Source organism: Oncorhynchus keta, chromosome 7 (genome assembly GCF_023373465.1).
Source record: "Oncorhynchus keta strain PuntledgeMale-10-30-2019 chromosome 7, Oket_V2, whole genome shotgun sequence".
NCBI lineage: Eukaryota > Metazoa > Chordata > Actinopteri > Salmoniformes > Salmonidae > Oncorhynchus > Oncorhynchus keta.
Genome location: NC_068427.1, coordinates 48,532,666 through 48,552,294, shown reverse-complemented (window position 1 = coordinate 48,552,294; position 19,629 = coordinate 48,532,666). Strand labels below are relative to the sequence as shown.

The 19,629-nt window shown below is 44.6% G+C and overlaps 1 protein-coding gene and 1 long non-coding RNA gene across 2 annotated transcripts in view; both read left to right on the top strand.

Annotated features, from left to right (window-relative positions):
- Window positions 1-165: 165 nt before the first annotated feature.
- Window positions 166-19,629, top strand: part of ints6 (integrator complex subunit 6) — a 63,395-nt gene continuing 43,931 nt past the window's right edge. Inside the window, exons 1-4 of the mRNA XM_052523079.1 lie at window positions 166-1,873; window positions 2,021-2,098; window positions 2,896-3,045; window positions 10,468-10,557. Of these exons, the coding sequence (XP_052379039.1) occupies window positions 1,763-1,873; window positions 2,021-2,098; window positions 2,896-3,045; window positions 10,468-10,557 (429 nt within the window). The 5' untranslated portion in view covers window positions 166-1,762. The remainder of the gene's footprint in view (window positions 1,874-2,020; window positions 2,099-2,895; window positions 3,046-10,467; window positions 10,558-19,629) is intronic.
- LOC127931189 (uncharacterized) lies at window positions 8,167-9,926 on the top strand. The gene is made up of 4 exons (XR_008140276.1): window positions 8,167-8,290; window positions 8,617-8,995; window positions 9,211-9,264; window positions 9,912-9,926. It is a non-coding gene; the product is annotated as an uncharacterized LOC127931189 (long non-coding RNA).

Here is a 19,629-nt window from a genome sequence, read left to right as displayed (position 1 = left end):
ATTGGCTTGAATACAACATTTCTGCATCAATTAAGGCTACATCCGCTGCAGTTCATTGCATAACACCCAACACACAATACAGCGTTAGCAAATTATGATAATCAAACACATGTATACCTTTATGTGAAGGAGGGGATCACCTATACTGTAGGACTATACAGTTTACATCGAACGCAGGATTGTGCCTCTCTGTTACGCTATTGAGCATTGCCATAGTATGGTTTGGCATGTAAATTATTACTATCAGGAAGTTTGATAGTATCTCCATACAGTTTAAATAGGCCAGTCTTCTCTGGCTCTCTCCCCTGACTGCCGTCAGCTGACTACTTGACTGGCATGCCGGTATACTCTTAACCCAAGTTGGGACACCTTTAAAAGGAGTCTGATACCGTAATATTTATAGGCAGGTCTACATGAATAGCAGTACATATGCCATAAACAGCATAAATGTGCACTGTGCTGTGCCTTGGATCCATCAGTCCCTCTGGCAAAAAAAATATGATCTTTTGTCTGCTTTATAGTCATAATTCTGATAATTACAAATAAGGTAAATCATGTGATTCATGTCTAGCGAACGAGAATAACTGCAGGCCTTATTGTGACTCAAACAAACCATAAAGTAGGGCTACGGCTTTAATCGAGGAATTCGTTGCTTGATGCGCTTCAGGCCTACATTATAGGCGTATCTTTGTTTATATCTGTGTGTTGGTCGTGGATAACCGTGACTATAGCTAATACTATTGAGAACAACACGCAGATTACTTGTATTGATTAGTTCTGAATCAGACAGTTATCAATGCTGCCAGATGCCATCAGGAACATGCCTTTTCTTTTGTGTGTACTGTAGGCCTTGTGTAGTGTGGGCCTATACACTGCAGTGCATAATACTCAAAATAAAGCCTATGTTCAGTGTTCTCTAGTCGACATGTTTTTTGAAAAGTATACAAATTGAGAACTAACGCAAATGCACATGGTAGAAATAAAATAATTCGATAATGCGAGGATATTTTTCTTCGTCTCTCGGCCGTCGGGCGTAGAACTCGACATTGTGATCCTTGAATAAATACATCCTCCACCCCCTTTTGTTTCAAAAAAACAACGCTAAAACCAATGTTAAAATCTTAGAATAAAAAAGACGGTGCCAAACCTCAATTACATTTATTTTGAGTACCGTAATATATATATGTTGTAATATGCTTCTCAGTGAGATCCGCATGCGCTTCCCGACTTGCTTTTTCTTTGCATTCCTTTCTTGTCACGCATGCGCAGACGGCTCTTATTGCCATTACCTTATTTGGATATGGTAATTTTATACTTCAAACAGCCTATCAGTGACCGAATGCGTTATCACGTGACGCTCAAAGATCGCTTGGGAGGCGGTGTCAAGTGTGGAGCTGACTTTAAAAGCAGTGGGCAAGACACAGAGCTCTCAGTGTAGGGAGAAACAGGGAAGAGATGTAATAGGAAACTTGTTTTCTATGAAATTTAGTAATATTTACAAGAAAATAATAATAACAACATAAAGAATCATCAAAAATCCCTCTTTAAGTTAATAGCCTGCCCATAGGATTTTTAGATCTAGTTCAGGTTATTGAAGGGCATTTACACTCACTATTCTGACACTTTTGTAAAGATGTGTGAGGCAGTTAGTTAGCAAGCTAGCTAGCTAAGGCGGCAGGAGGAGAACAAAAGATTTTTTTTTTTCAGTTTTGACCGGTTGCACTGACACCAAGTCCATGCAGAACGTGTCATCACCAACACAATGCCCGTGTTACTTTTTCTGATAGACACGTCCGCGTCAATGAACCAGCGCACCCATCTGGGCACTACCTATCTGGACATTGCAAAAGGCGCTGTTGAGACTTTCATGAAGGTACTGTAACAACGAGACAACAGCCCTGGAAGACCCCCACGCGGGATCGCCGTTTTGACCATCTTTGTGTTAAAGTTACTAACTAAACCTGACAACAAATAATAATCGCTCGATAACCGTTTTTTTTTTCGTTTATTCTTTCCACAGCTTAGAGGGAGAGATCCGGCGAGCCGAGGGGACCGGTATATGTTGATAAATTTTGAGGACGTTCCCCTCGGAATCAAGGTAGAGTTTTTTTTATTTTCGGTCATGTCCTACTTTACATTACGCAAACTAGACAGATTTTTTTTTTTTTTTTGTCTTCTCACATTTCGATCACCATATCAATTGTGTGAGAGAGAGAATCTTCAGACGGAGCGTTCATAACCCCCTCTTTTTAAAACATGGCCGACATTTTGTTTCAATGTTGAGCACGGAGCAGCATCAGAGAGGGTAAGAGGCGAAGCGAGAGGTTTCACTCTCTCCGAAATCTGTCCAAAATAAACCCAATGCGTTTCTATGGCGTTTATTTTGGACTTTAACTTGTCACCTACCCTTTCCCGCATTTTTGGGACAACTTTGATTTGTGAGGGGACAGACACGACCATCTCGTCGTTTTATATAGATCTCTGGCAGCATGGAACTCTGGGTGATTTTTTTTTTTTTTAAGGCTATAGGACTAGATAGTGGGGAGGGTGGTGTCAGGGTTGTTAATTTATACCACTTTTGAATAACTGTCACAACTTTACAACGTTATTTAGTTTACACACTTTTTTTTATCTCTGGATTTTTTTTTTGTGGTTCAGTTGATACAATATCATAGAATAAGCAGTCTATTTGTTAACTATTTCTTAAGGCAAGTAAAGAAAAAAAAGTAAATTTACATACATTGTTTATCAAGTTAATTACACTGTAAAAATTGTAATTAATTCACCTGATCTTAGAAATCATCAATGTTGTCAGACAAAATATATATATAAGGCCCACTTTGTTCTGTGTATGTTGTTGATGACTTGTATACATCTCTTACCCTATTTCAAAAGGCTGGATGGAAAGAGAGCCATGCCACATTCATGACAGAGCTGAGGAACCTTCAGGCAGCAGGACTCACAACTATTGGCCAGTCTTTGAGGACCGCTTTTGATTTGCTCAATCTCAATAGATTAGTGTCTGGGATAGACAACTATGGACAGGTATGTTGTACTCTGAGATAGAGGAGAGAATTGGTCAACTTTTTTTTGTTTGCCCCCCCCTTCCCTCTAGGGTCCCCCATCTTTTGTCCCTACCCTGCCAATCTCACAGTCTTACAAGCATCATACTCCTGCACATTGTCCCCACACACTCTCCTTGAGTGACAAGTAATGACATGAACCAACAGTGTGGTAGGAGTTCCAACAACATATTTTTTTAGCTAGTATTAATGTACTGGTTTTGACTTTCTATTTTATTTTTTTTAAATATATTTTTGATGTGACTGCTGGTTTTCTCCTGTACCCAATGGTAAGGCATTTCATCCAGAGCAACACTTCACAATGAACTTCCTTTATCTCTCCTATTTGTATAGAAGAGAAATGGATAGGCAATAGTTTTAACGTTAGTATGTTATTTAGAACTGGGTTCTCTAAACTGAAACATGAAGGGTGAGGAGAGAGAGAATCTAGAGCGTTTAAATTTGACCCTATGAGGTTCGGACTAATGCTGGCTTTCTGCTCTACCTGATGATTAATTACACCCACATGGTATCCCAGGTTTACATCAGTCCCTGATTAGAATGGGAGAGAGAGAAAAGCAGTGGAACCTGCTTTGAAGTCCAGATTTGAATTTGATGGATCTACAGTCCATCAATACATCAGGTGCAGTATACAGACAAAGGAGGCGTAGTTATATCCTGGCCTTAGACTAGTATCAGTGATGAACAGTGCTCAGGGGATAGTCCGATAGGCCTCTCCTGATCTAGCCTCTAAGGATTGGTTTCTGCTATGTTAGCCACTGGTCTTTTTGTTCCTCCCTCTGATAAACCTTGTTAGTGATGGGAATGTCCACTCACTGGCTGGGACTCTATTGGTTTCCTCCTCTGGTTTCCTCTGGCTGTTTACCTGCTATATGCATAGTAAACAGTGGTCAAGTCTCAGTGGTCAAGTCTCTGCTTTCACGTTCATTCCAATGTAGGGCAATGTTGACTATTGCATCATTCGGTATCTATGGGAACAAACGGGTACATTTAAAAAATAATCATAATAATCTCCCTATTATTACAATACTATAGTGTACACTGGGTCAGGATCATTATTTGCTAGTTAAGAGATAATGGTATTGAGGTAAGTTGTCAGGAGGCTGATTTAATGTATAGATGTTTAACCAGCGTCTCCTGAGACAGGAAATATGTCTGCCCGTACCTTCAAGGGTAATGCATACTTACTACATACATAATGCATGTAGATGTCTGTGTCTGTCTGTCTCTGTGTCTGTCTGTCTCTGTGTCTGTCTGTCTCTGTGTCTGTCTGTCTCTGTGTCTGTCTGTCTCTGTGTCTGTCTGTCTCTGTGTGTTCAAAGGCCTCTGTCACCCCAGCAGAAAGGCACATGTAGGTACAGCATGCACACACATCATGCACATACAAACACATGAGTACAATCTTATTTTGGTGATCCAGTCTTTCCTCTTGGTCAGTTGAGGTAGGATTCCATTTGAGAATTGTGTCACATCCTTAGGTCTCGTCTGGCCACACCCTGCTTCGTCTCCGTCCTCTCACCATGCCTTTTGTTAGAATCAGACGTTGGGTCTCATTCGCATCTCCTTTCCCTCATAGTAGAGCTGGACAGGGATCCACCCCCATTGCTTTCACCTATCCTGTCAATTCAAATGAGTGTAAATGAGGTAGAGGAGAGGATGTCTGTTCTAGACTATCGAGATGCATCCCCTTGTATCTGGTCTGAGCTCATGGGCTGCTACAACAAAGACCTCAATATTGTTGGGGTTTTTTTTGCCTGGAGGAAGAACGCTATGACAGGACCCCCTTTTTTCCCCAGGATCCAACCCTTTTTCCTGGAGAGCTACCCAATAGTTTTTGTTGTTGCTCCAATCCCAATTGTTCTTATGCTGTGTTCATAACCATTTGGAAAGGTGTTATTTAACACATACAACTGGGGGATAAACATTGTAATTACTAGTGGATAACTCCTCTTATCATCCCTGAGCTCCTACTTCTCCCACACGCCGACCTCCTAAGAACACATTCTTATTTACAATGACGTCCTACCACGGCCAGTGTCACCTAAGGAAATGACCTGCGTAACAGTATTTTCCGCAGTTGAATGTAACAACGAAACGTTATTCCTAAAAATAAAATAACTCATTTGTTCACAAGCATGATAGTTGTACTTTTAGTTTCTGGTTGACGCAACTTGTTGGCCAATAGTCAACTGGCATTTCTCAACCAGTTCAACGCATCCAACTGGTAGTCACGCCTTCACAACTAGTAATTACTACCTTCCCACAAACAGAATTACCTGACACAGCTTATCTACCAGCGATGTTTTGGAATTGGGTGTGCTATTTAAAAAAAAATATTTTTTAAATGTAACTAGGTAAATCAGTTAAGAACAAATTCTTATTTATAATGACGTCCTAGGAACAGTGGGTTAACTGCCTTGTTCAGGGGCAGAATGACAGATGTTTACCATGTCAGCTCGGGGATTCGATCTCGAAACCTATCGGTTACTGGCCCACCGCTCTAACCACTAGGATCTATCTACCTGCTACCTGTAGGTTTGGAGCAAAAACCTATAGGACAGTAGCTCTCCGGGAGCAGGGTTGGAGCATAAACCTACAGGACAGTAGCTCTCCAGGAACAGGGTTGGAGCAAAAACCTACAGGACAGTAGCTCTCCAGGAACAGGGTTGGAGCAAAAACCTACAGGACAGTAGCTCTCCAGGAACAGGGTTGGAGCAAAAACCTACAGGACAGTAGCTCTCCAGGAACAGGGTTGGAGCATAAACCTACAGGACAGTAGCTCTCCGGGAGCAGGGTTGGAGCAAAAACCTACAGGACAGTAGCTCTCCAGGAACAGGGTTGGAGCATAAACCTACAGGACAGTAGCTCTCCAGGAACAGGGTTGGAGCATAAACCTACAGGACAGTAGCTCTCCAGGAACAGGGTTGGAGCATAAACCTACAGGACAGTAGCTCTCCAGGAACAGGGTTGGAGCATAAACCTACAGGACAGTAGCTCTCCAGGAACAGGGTTGGAGCATAAACCTACAGGACAGTAGCTCTCCAGGAACAGGGTTGGAGCATAAACCTACAGGACAGTAGCTCTCCAGGAACAGGGTTGGAGCATAAACCTACAGGACAGTAGCTCTCCAGGAACAGGGTTGGAGCATAAACCTACAGGACAGTAGCTCTCCAGGAACAGGGTTGGAGAGCCCTGCTGCAGGGAGAATAACATATCTGCTAGTTTACCTACATGTCTACAGCATGAAGTCTTTATTTTTATTTTTTTAAGCTCTTTAGCCAGTGAGGTTTTTAATGTAATGTCTCATAGTGCCCTATAATACAGCCGGGTGAAATGCCAGTTAGTCACTAGTAGTTAACTATGTATCCTAAATGGTGACCTATGTACTATATAGTGCCCTACCTTTTGACCAGAGCCCATAGGGCTGATTTGACTGACTGGTTTGATGGACCGCACAACATGGCAACCCGGCTAATAGAGATCTAATTACCCGTCCGTCTGAATTTTAACAGACCTGGCAACGTGCCACAGACTCACTCCCAGCCTACTGATCCTAGACCAACGGATCCACGGGATACACTATACCACCCACACCTGACTCTGTCAGGCCAGTGGATCAGATCAGTCGCACTGACGTGATGCGCCGATAACCGTTTCTATGTTGTGTGAAGCAATAATGAAACTTAACGACTCAAATGAGGATCTGAATAAATATGTGGCTTCGTTCTATTTTTAATGTTTTGTGTTTTTTCTAATGTTTATAAACAATATAAGCCGACGTCGCCCCCCCCCCCCGCGGGGGTTTTCTCTGGCTAGGAGTTCATTTTGAGAAACATTAGCATGCTAAGTGGGTGTTGAATAGGATGTCATTAGTACCATTCTGAAAGGGAACTCCAGGTTGTCATGGATACCATAGTCGGTCTGTAAATGGTGGTACGTTTCCTTTTACTCCCGTTTTATGGAAGTCGCAATTTATTACTCGGCACAAACAACAACAAAAAAACACACTCTGGTGTCACGATGAACATTTGGAAGGGAAAAAGATCTTTGTCCATTTTGATTAGGAACATTCACCAGTGGGGGAAATGACTGTAAACCTCAAGAGGAGAGCTACATTCCTGGACATATGTAGCTCCTTTTGAGAGGGAGAGAGAGAGAGGGTATCAGGATAGCAGTGAGTTGTTGTTATGGCTTGGTAGAGACCATCTTGACCATAGTGCATCATAGCATCATGTTGTCCTCGGGCTAGTGTTTTACCTTAGTGTACACTAAGAGGAGGATAGAACTGCTAGGATGTCGTGGTCCCCCCCTCCCACTGGTCTCTGGAGCCAGCAGGATTATACAGGACCTATGCTGAAGGCTATAGGCCTATGCAGTTTGCTATGAGGAAGAGGGTTTTTCTAAGTGCATCAACTTAATGTGCAAACTCAGTGTTATGAGTGTGCAAGGTAGAGTGGTTTATATATATATGTGTGTGTGTAGGTTTGACTGGAGAGTATAGACACACACACACAGATGAGTCTTTGTTTTTGTCAAGTGTTGGTGCTGTCTCTGCTGCACTGTCCCTACAGACTGTCTATTCATACTGTTACTGTTTCTCCTCCCCTGACGCTCATTAACCCCCACCCACCCCTATCAAACCATCCCCTGTTAGATGTTGTTGTCGCTCTGTTTTCTTCGTTCTCTCCCTTGACCCTCCCCTAACACACATCTCCTGTAGGTTCACTATAATGGACTGTCTGTATCTTGACCCTCCTAACACACATCTCCTGTAGGTTCACTATAATGGACTGTCTGTATCTTGACCCTCCTAACACACATCTCCTGTAGGTTCACTATAATGATGGACTGTGTCTTGACCCCCCTAACACACATCTCCTGTAGGTTCACTATAATGATGGACTGTGTCTTGACCCCCTAACACACATCTCCTGTAGGTTCACTATAATGAGGATCTGTATCTTGACCCTCCTAACACACATCTCCTGTAGGTTCACTATAATGAGGATCTGTATCTTGACCCTCCTAACACACATCTCCTGTAGGTTCACTATAATGATGGACTGTGTCTTGACCCTCCTAACACACATCTCCTGTAGGTTCACTATAATGATGGACTGTGTCTTGACCCTCCTAACACACATCTCCTGTAGGTTCACTATAATGATGGACTGTGTCTTGACCCTCCTAACACACATCTCCTGTAGGTTCACTATAATGATGGACTGTGTCTTGACCCCCTAACACACATCTCCTGTAGGTTCACTATAATGATGGACTGTGTCTTGACCCTCCCTAACACACATCTCCTGTAGGTTCACTATAATGATGGACTGTGTCTTGACCCCCCTAACACACATCTCCTGTAGGTTCACTATAATGATGGACTGTGTCTTGACCCTCCCTAACACACATCTCCTGTAGGTTCACTATAATGATGGACTGTGTCTTGACCCCCCTAACACACATCTCCTGTAGGTTCACTATAATGATGGACTGTGTCTTGACCCTCCCTAACACACATCTCCTGTAGGTTCACTATAATGATGGACTGTGTCTTGACCCTCCTAACACACATCTCCTGTAGGTTCACTATAATGATGGACTGTGTCTTGACCCCCCTAACACACATCTCCTGTAGGTTCACTATAATGGACTGTCTGTATCTTGACCCTCCTAACACACATCTCCTGTAGGTTCACTATAATGATGGACTGTGTCTTGACCCCCCTAACACACATCTCCTGTAGGTTCACTATAATGATGGACTGTGTCTTGACCCCCCTAACACACATCTCCTGTAGGTTCACTATAATGATGGACTGTGTCTTGACCCCCCTAACACACATCTCCTGTAGGTTCACTATAATGATGGACTGTGTCTTGACCCTCCTAACACACATCTCCTGTAGGTTCACTATAATGATGGACTGTGTCTTGACCCCCCTAACACACATCTCCTGTAGGTTCACTATAATGATGGACTGTGTCTTGACCCTCCTAACACACATCTCCTGTAGGTTCACTATAATGATGGACTGTGTCTTGACCCCCTAACACACATCTCCTGTAGGTTCACTATAATGATGGACTGTGTCTTGACCCTCCTAACACACATCTCCTGTAGGTTCACTATAATGATGGACTGTGTCTTGACCCTCCTAACACACATCTCCTGTAGGTTCACTATAATGATGGACTGTGTCTTGACCCTCCTAACACACATCTCCTGTAGGTTCACTATAATGATGGACTGTGTCTTGACCCCCCTAACACACATCTCCTGTAGGTTCACTATAATGATGGACTGTGTCTTGACCCCCCTAACACACATCTCCTGTAGGTTCACTATAATGGACTGTCTGTATCTTGACCCTCCTAACACACATCTCCTGTAGGTTCACTATAATGGACTGTCTGTATCTTGACCCTCCTAACACACATCTCCTGTAGGTTCACTATAATGATGGACTGTGTCTTGACCCCCTAACACACATCTCCTGTAGGTTCACTATAATGATGGAATGTGTCTTGACCCCCCTACCACACATCTCCTGTAGGTTCACTATAATGATGGACTGTGTCTTGACCCCCTAACACACATCTCCTGTAGGTTCACTATAATGATGGAATGTGTCTTGACCCCCTAACACACATCTCCTGTAGGTTCACTATAATGATGGAATGTGTCTTGACCCCCTAACACACATCTCCTGTAGGTTCACTATAATGATGGACTGTGTCTTGACCCCCCTAACACACATCTCCTGTAGGTTCACTATAATGGACTGTCTGTATCTTGACCCTCCTAACACACATCTCCTGTAGGTTCACTATAATGATGGACTGTGTCTTGACCCCCCTAACACACATCTCCTGTAGGTTCACTATAATGGATCTGTATCTTGACCCTCCTAACACACATCTCCTGTAGGTTCACTATAATGATGGACTGTGTCTTGACCCTCCTAACACACATCTCCTGTAGGTTGCAGCCGTGCTCTATGTACTCCTGTTACTGCTCCAGACCTCACGTACCCTTCCTCGCCACTCCGGAAGCTCATTACAACTTTACATTTTGGCTCAGCTCCTCTTTCTTTCACATGTCCTTTTGAGTTGGATGTATTTATTTATTTGTGCACCTTTTTAACCTCTTTACTCTCTCCTCCTTCTCTCTCTCCTCCTTCTCTCTCTCCTCCTTCTCTCTCTCCTCCTTCTCTCTCTCTCTCTCTCTCCTCCTTTCTCGCTCTTGCTCTTTCTCTCTCTTTCTCTCTCTTTCTCTCTCTTTCTCTCTCTCTCTCTCTCTTTCTCTCTCTTTCTCTCTTTCTCTCTTTCTCTCTCTCTTTCTTTCTCTTCTTCCCTCTTCTTCTCTCTCTCTTCACAGGGCAGGAATCCCTTTTTCCTGGAGCCGTCCATCATAGTGGCCATCACCGACGGCAACAAGCTGACCAGCAGTGGCGGAGTCCAGGATGAGGTCAGTCATCATGGTTTCCGTGGAGACCAGGGTCACAGCCAATCAGGAGTACTTCCTGTTGGTCAGCTGAACAGACAACTCTCTGTCTCTGTTTGTATGTGAAGAGCCACCGCAAGGCGTTATAATTTTTACAGCGGATGCTGCAGAAGTGAACTCTTTCATAAACGACTCGATTGTCCGCCCGCACACACACACACACACACACACGCTGGCTGGTGCACCCTCACACACACACACACACACACACACACACACACACGCTGGCTGGTGCACCCACACACACACACACACAGACACGCTGGCTGGTGCACCCACACACACACACACACACACACGCTGGCTGGTGCACCCGCACACACACACACGCTGGCTGGTACACACACGCACGCACGCACACACGCGCACACACACACACTGGTACACACACACACACACACACACACACACACTGGCTGGTGCGCGCGCACACACACACACACACACACACACACACACACACACACAGCTGGCTGGTTAAACCTGTCTGAGAACAGCTTATACTATCTTTGTCTATAATTTTTTTTTTTTCTGAGCTGCAGGACATTGAACAAGTCACAGGAGGCTTCTGTTTCCTTCCTGACAGAATTAAAAACGGGGCGACATGTCCTAGCCTGATCCTAATTCATTTAGTAAATACATCTAGAAAAAAAACATTTATTTAAATTCCTTTTTTAGTTTAACCAGTTAATAATTGTATTATCAAGAATACAACTAAGCCTAGTCTATTTCCTTTTAAATTAGACCCGAACAGCATTTGTTGAATAAGAATAGCCTTTATTAGAGATTCTTCACAGCCCCTTATTCTGGCCAATCATCTCCAACTTGTAAGCAGCACATCAAATTTCAGCATCGATTGGAGCAGCATTGGACTACTAAAGATTGGCACCAATATGTGATGCCTGACTGTAGCCTATTAATAGGTAACCAGTAGCATTTTGTCCATTATGAAAAGAACACTGAATGTGACTGACCTGCACAGAAAGGAGAGTGTTGATTGGCCAGTAGGCTAACTTGTATAACCAATCAATCTGAATACTGAGAGCCTCCATCGACGCCTGATAGGCCATGCAGCAGGACAGTTTGTCTTGCTGACTCCACCGGCAAAGTGAGTGTTGATTTTTGTCCATCCACACCAGACGATCATGACACACAGGTTGAAATATCCCAACCAACTGTATTGATTTTGGGGCAGGTTGAAACACACATGAAAGATTCATGGTCATTTAGCCAGCTTAGCTGTTGCTAGCTAGTTTGTCCTGGGAGTTGAACCTGACATGCATATAGTGCTCTTTTCGGCTGGTTCCTTGGAAATCTTTTCTCCAACTATTAATCCACAGATAAAACAGGAAACCTAAGTTAGTTTTTATGTTCGTTATCTTCAATTAATCTCTCCTCATTTGACTTTTTAAGTGTGTGTTTGTACCTTCCTGGTATCCAATAAGGAGGGGACATGCCGGAGCATCTCAAATAGATGAAAGTTATATTTTAGTGCTGGGATACACAGATGCTCGGGTCATTTATTTTGCGGTGGCCCGGTGAGGTTTGCATAAAGCCCATATTTATGTTTTATCTGCCAATGCAGTCCGGAGGCTCTGTATGAAGGAGGCGACGATGTGCATCACCCAATATTTGTAACAATTCTGAGGGTTCTGTGTTAACGCACTCACTTCCTTGACAACTTCCTTCATAACAGCTTTGCTCAGCTAGAACTAGAAGTATAAATGCCCTGAATTCCACAGCGGCAGTAGATGCTGTACGGCCAATGCAGGAACCAGATTGACTATAAACCTGCTTTACCGCACATAGTCTACGCAACGTATCCATCATGCTTTGTTTGCCTAACGAAACTCCCTACATACTTTTTAAGTGTATGTGGACACCTGCTCGTCAAACATCTCATTCCAAAATCATGGGCATTCATGTGGTTGGTCCCCCCCACCCCCACTTTCTGCTATAACAGCCTCTACTCTTCTAGGAAGGCTTTCCACTAGATGTTGGAACATTGCTGCTATAACAGCCTCCACTCTTCTGGGAAGGCTTTCCACTAGATGTTGGAACATTGCTGCTATAACAGCCTCTACTCTTCTGGGAAGGCTTTCCACTAGATGTTGGAACATTGCTGCTATAACAGCCTCCACTCTTCTGGGAAGGCTTTCCACTAGATGTTGGAACATTGCTGCTATAACAGCCTCCACTCTTCTGGGAAGGCTTTCCACTAGATGTTGGGACATTGCTGCTATAACAGCCTCTACTCTTCTGGAAGGCTTTCCACTAGATGTTGGAACATTGCTGCTATAACAGCCTCCACTCTTCTGGGAAGGCTTTCCACTAGATGTTGGAACATTGCTGCTATAACAGCCTCTTCTTCTGGGAAGGCTTTCCACTAGATGTTGGAACATTGCTGCTATAACAGCCTCCACTCTTCTGGGAAGGCTTTCCACTAGATGTTGGAACATTGCTGCTATAACAGCCTCCACTCTTCTGGGAAGGCTTTCCACTAGATGTTGGAACATTGCTGCTATAACAGCCTCCACTCTTCTGGGAAGGCTTTCCACTAGATGTTGGAACATTGCTGCTATAACAGCCTCCACTCTTCTGGGAAGGCTTTCCACTAGATGTTGGAACATTGCTGCTATAACAGCCTCCACTCTTCTGGGAAGGCTTTCCACTAGATGTTGGAACATTGCTGCTATAACAGCCTCCACTCTTCTGGGAAGGCTTTCCACTAGATGTTGGAACATTGCTGTGTGGATTTGCTTCCATTCAACAAAAAGGGTATTAGTGAGTGCACTGATGTTGTTACTTCATCCCTACCTATGTGTTCATACTCCACACGACCAACAGTTTGTGGACACTTGCTCGTCGAACATCTCTTTCCAGAATCATGGGCATTAATATGGAGTTGGTCCCCCCCTTTGCTGCTATAACAGACTACTCTTCTGGGAAGACTTTTCACTAGATGTTGGAACATCTGCAGGGGACTTGCTTCCATTCAGCCATTATCTAGTAATGATCAACAACCAAATTGACAGCTTGAATAATTTTTAAAACAATCACGCGCAAACCTGTCATACATGATTTAATGAAAAGCAGCAAATATACATTGTTTCACATTTCTTTAATAACAGACTCATTAACATGAACACGCAATAGAGCCCCACAGTTGACATAATACCCATAAAACCTAGCTGTCAAACACTGAAATGGTTCCAATAATTGTTGTCCCCCTACATTTTTCCCATAGTGGATTTGATAACCACTTCAAGGTGTGTTTCATGTTGTCTTTCCCTGGCGTGACGTTGTTGGTAACCATCTAAATCTTTCTCGGACAAAGGTGACTTTTATCAATATATTTGGCTCTATTTACAACTGATTGTAAAAATGCTAATTAGCATGAAAGTAGACATCATGCAAGACTATGAATCCGTAGCGAGGTCTTGCACGTCATCTCTGGCTGACACATTTGCGTTCAGCTAGCTAGCTACTAGCGACCTTGATTCAAAGTGAAAGATTATATTAAACATTTTTCATTTACTGTTCTATATTTTTAGCTAATATTTGTCTTGTGTATTTGGTCTTGTACATAATTCTATCCTAGTAGCAGTCTGATATGTGAGTCTGAAACTATGTGCCATGAATATTAGGGTCGTTTTTAGTAAAGAAGCTGTATACAATGGGGGGGGGGGGATTTGATCCCCTGCTGATATTCTACGTTTGCCCACTGACAAAGAAATGATCTGTCTATAATTTTAATGGTTTATTTGAACAGTGAGAGACAATAACAACAAAAGAATCCGGAAAAAAAACACATGTCAAAAATGTTAACTTGGTTTGCATTTTAATGAGGGAAATAAGTATTTGATCCCTCTGCAAAACATGACTTAGTACTTGTTGGCAAAACCCTTGTTGGCAATCAGAGGTCAGACGTTTCTTGTAGTCGGCCACCAGGTTTGCACACATCTCAGGAGGGATTTTGTCCCACTCTTTGCAGATCTTCTCCAAGTCATTAAGGTTTCGAGGCTGACGTTTGGCAACTGGAACCTTCAGCTCCCTCCACAGATTGTCTATGGGATTAAGGTCTGGAGACTGGCTAGGCCACTCCAGGACCTTAATGTGCTTCTTCTTGAGCCACTCATTTGTTGCCTTGGCCGTGTGTTTTGGGTCATTGTCATGCTGGAATACCCATCCACGACCCATTTTCAATGCCCTGGCTGAGGGAAGGAGGTTCTCACCCAAGATTTGACGGTACATGGCCCCTTCCATCGTCCCTTTGATGCGGTGAAGTTGTCCTGTCCCCTTAGCAGAAAAACGCCCCCAAAGCATAATGTTACCACCTCCATTTTTGACGGTGGGGATGGTGTTCTTGGGGTCATAGGCAGCATTCCTCCTCCTCCAAACACGTTGAGTTGATGCCAAAGAGCTCCATTTTGGTCTCATCTGACCACAACACTTTCACCCAGTTGTCATCTTAATCATTCAGATGTTCATTGGCAAACTTCAGATGGGTATGTATATGTGCTTTCTTGAGCAGTGGGACCTTGCGGGCGCTGCAGGATTTCAGTCCTTCACGGCATAGTGTGTTACCAATTGTTTTCTTGGTGACTATGGTCCCAGCTGCCTTGAGATCATTGACAAGATCCTCCCGTGTAGTTCTGGGCTGATTCTTCACCATTCTCATGATCATTGCAACTCCACGAGGTGAGATCCAGCATGGAGCGCCAGGCCGAGGGAGATTGACAGTTCTTTTGTGTTTCTTCCATTTGCGAATAATCGCAGCAACTGTTGTCACCTTCTCACCAAGCTGCTTGGCGATGGTCTTGCAGCCCATTCCAGCCTTGTGTAGGTCTACAATCTTGTCCCTGACATCCTTGGAGAACTCTTTGGTCTTGGCCATGGTGGAGAGTTTGGAATCTGATTGATTGCTTCTGTGGACAGGTGTCTTTTATACATGTAACAAGCTGAGATTAGGAGCCCTCCCTTTAAGAGTGTGCTTCTAATCTCAGCTCGTTACCTGTAGAAAAGACACTTGGGAGCCAGGAATCTTTCTGACTGAGAGGGGGTCAAATACTTATTTCCCTCAAAATGCAAATCAATTTCTAACATTTTTGACCAGCATTTATAATAGTTTTAATGGATTTTTTTGTTGTCTCTCACTGTTCAAATAAACCTACCATTAAAATTTATAGACTGAACATTTCTTTATCAGTGGGCAAATGTACAAAATCAGCAGGGGATCAAATACTTTTTTTCCCCCCTCACTGAGCTCGCTAGATGATATTAGTACCAGACCTATATTATACCAGCTCTTCTTCTCCTTCAGCTGGTGGATGTCTTTATTTAATCCCTTATTTCTGCCCACTTCGTGAGCGAGGTGAAATCTCATTCAGAAAGCACTGCTGTATTAGTTCTGTATTGCTTTAACTAACTTGACATGTTCTGTTGCAGATTGTGCCAGATTAACTCGTTGTAGAATGTATCCATAAGCATGAGTGAATAAGCTTTGACGAAGGCACCTAGTAACCCATCAAACGCCTGAACCCCCAACAATGACATTTGTTTTAAAGAAATGTAAATAGTAAACGATGCACACATAATGTATAAACATCTGACTTGAAGTAAAGATTCGGAAAAATGTATTAATCAACGCCATAAACCTGGGACGTCAAAGAGCATCATATGAAATATGATTACTATCTGAGAGTGCACAGATTCTTCTGTAGGAATTAGACCAGCACAAATAACACAATGTAAAACCAAGTTCACGTCGGCACTAAGAAACTGAAATACCCGACTTTCTAATTGGTTGAACGGGACACCTGTATAACGACAACCAGTTAGCAAGTCGTTATACAGGGGCGGCAGGGTAGCCTAGTGGTTAGAGCGTTGGACTAGTAACCCGGAAGGTTGCGAGTTCAAACCCCCGAGCTGACAAGGTACAAATCTGTCGTTCTGCCCCTGAACAGGCACTGTTTCCAGGCCGTCATTGAAAATAAGAATTTGTTCTTAACTGACTTGCCTGGTTAAATAAAGGTAAAATAAAAATTTAAAAAAGTCGGACATTTCAGAGTTCCGACGAGCATGTGAATTTGGCATGATTTACAAATGGAGAAATTGGATTTATAAGTTAAATTTAAAATACTAGGTCAACTCCTGGAGAATGAGATAGACACGTCACAGACTTAAAACAAGGATAGCATGTCTATACACAGCTATGTCAACACCCTATATCAACACGGGTCCATGTAGCCGGGTCTAACCCCAGCCACGTCCACACGGGTCCATGTAGCCGTGTCTAACCCCAGCCACGTCCACACGGGTCCATGTAGCCGTGTCCAACCCCAGCCACGTCCACACGGGTCCGTGTAGCCGGGTCTAACCCCAGCCACGTCCACACGGGTCCATGTAGCCGGGTCTAACCCCAGCCACGTCCACACGGGTCCATGGGTCCATGCCACGTCCACACGGGTCCGTGTCTAACCCCAGCCACGTCCACACGGGTCCATGTAGCCGTGTCTAACCCCAGCCACGTCCACACGGGTCCATGTAGCCGGGTCTAACCCCAGCCACGTCCACACGGGTCCATGTAGCCGTGTCTAACCCCAGCCACGTCCACACGGGTCCATGTAGCCGTGTCCAACCCCAGCCACGTCCACACGGGTCCGTGTAGCCGGGTCTAACCCCAGCCACGTCCACACGGGTCCATGTAGCCGTGTCTAACCCCAGCCACGTCCACACGGGTCCGTGTAGCCGGGTCTAACCCCAGCCACGTCCACACGGGTCCGTGTAGCCGGGTCTAACCCCAGCCACGTCCACACGGGTCCGTGTAGCCGGGTCTAACCCCAGCCACGTCCACACGGGTCCGTGTAGCCGGTCTAACCCCAGCCACGTCCACACGGGTCCACCACGGGTCCATGTCCGTGTAGCCGGGTCCAACCCCAGCCACGTCCACACGGGTCCGTGTAGCCGTGTCCAACCCCAGCCACGTCCAGGGTCCGTGCCGTGTCTAACCCCAGCCACGTCCACACGGGTCCATGTAGCCGGGTCCAACCCCAGCCACGCCACGGGTCCATCCAGCCACGTCGACACGGGTCCATGGCCGGGTCTAACCCCAGCCACGTCCACACGGGTCCATGTAGCCGGGTCTAACCCCAGCCACGTCGACACGGGTCCATGTAGCCGTGTCTAACCCCAGCCACGTCCACACGGGTCCATGTAGCCGGGTCCAACCCCAGCCACGTCCACACGGATCTGTGTTGTGAGAAGCCAATGTACCACTACATCCAGTCTGAACCCCAGAATAAGCAGCAACAGGAGAAGGACAGACACAGGTGGAAATAGGTTTAAAATGAAGAAACGGTACACCACAACCCTTTTAAAGGTATTACTGAGTCTAGATGTGATCACGTCAGGAGAAGAACAAGTGAAGGAAGCAGCATAGGGAAAATGGAGGTAGCCTGGGTTTATAGAGATAAGATGGAGAGTTATGAAGTTGAGAGACCACGGGGCAATAAAAGGCGGTGTGGAATAAGGGGGCGCTAGACTCTGCTACAGGGATGGTTGGCCGTGAAATAAACACACAGTGGGTTGCTGGTGTGCTTCTGCACGCCGTTTTAGGTTGTCGTCGGGGTGTGTCCCTCGACGTCATTCCATCTGTTGCAGTTTTCAAATCGTGGACATCGTGTGTCTGTGAATCACAACCATTAAAGACGATGAGTGATCACAGTGTTGAGCCATACTCAATACAATGTCAGCATTTTGTTGCCAGGGTGGTGGTTTCCACTCTCTACTGTTTGTGAAAGGCTGAAGAAATCTCACCCCAGCTGTTGGTCCATTTTGAGTGTGTGTGGTCACTTAGGCCAGCATATTAACCAGTACTGGGACCATTTTAGACTGTGTGGTCACTTAGGCCAGCATATCAACCAGTACTGGGACCATTTTAGACTGTGTGGTCACTTAGGCCAGCATATCAACCAGTACTGGGACCATTTTAGACTGTGTGGTCACTTAGGCCAGCACATCCATCAACCAGTACTGGGACCATTTTAGACTGTGTGGTCACTAGGCCAGGTACTGGGACCATTTTAGACTGTGTGGTCATCCAGCATCCATCAACCAGTACTGGGACCATTTTAGACTGTGTGGTCACTTAGGCCAGCATATCAACCAGTACTGGGACCATTTTAGACTGTGTGGTCACTTAGGCCAGCACATCCATCAACCAGTACTGGGACCATTTTAGACTGTGTGGTCACTTAGGCCAGCATATCAACCAGTACTGGGACCATTTTAGACTGTGTGGTCACTTAGGCCAGCATATCAACCAGTACTGGGACCATTTTAGACTGTGTGGTCACTTAGGCCAGCATATCAACCAGTACTGGGACCATTTTAGACTGTGTGGTCACTCAGGTCTGCACATCAATCAGTACTGGGACCATTTTAGACTGTGTGGTCACTTAGGCCAGCATATCAACCAGTACTGGGGCCATTGGAGACTGTGTGGTCACGTAGGCCAGCACATCCATCAACCAGTACTGGGACCATTTTAGACAAAAACACAGCCCTTTTATGCAGTGGCAGCATTGCACCCTCTGACGCTGGCAGCGTTGCACCCTCTGACACCGGCAGCGTTGCACCCTCGGTGACACCGGCAGCGTTGCACCCTCGGTGACACGCGTTGTTGCGCGACATAAAGTAGTGCGACATGCTGACGACACTTTCCACGCACATGTTGATTTAAAAAAATAAATAATAAATTATTACATTTTTCTTCCATACACACGCGATCATGACATTACAGGATAAAATATTGAAAGCAACTATTACTGGGACCATTTTAGACTGTGTGGTCACTTAATGTTAAACACGCAAACATTCATGGCCATTTCCTCTAGCTTGCTATTGCTAGATAATTTGACCTGGGAGATGAACATTGGGTTATTTATTTGTACCTAAAATCCTTTTTGTTTGCTGAATTTTTTGTAGAATTTGTACCGGGATTGTTGTTTGTTCTACTCGGACTATAAAACACCT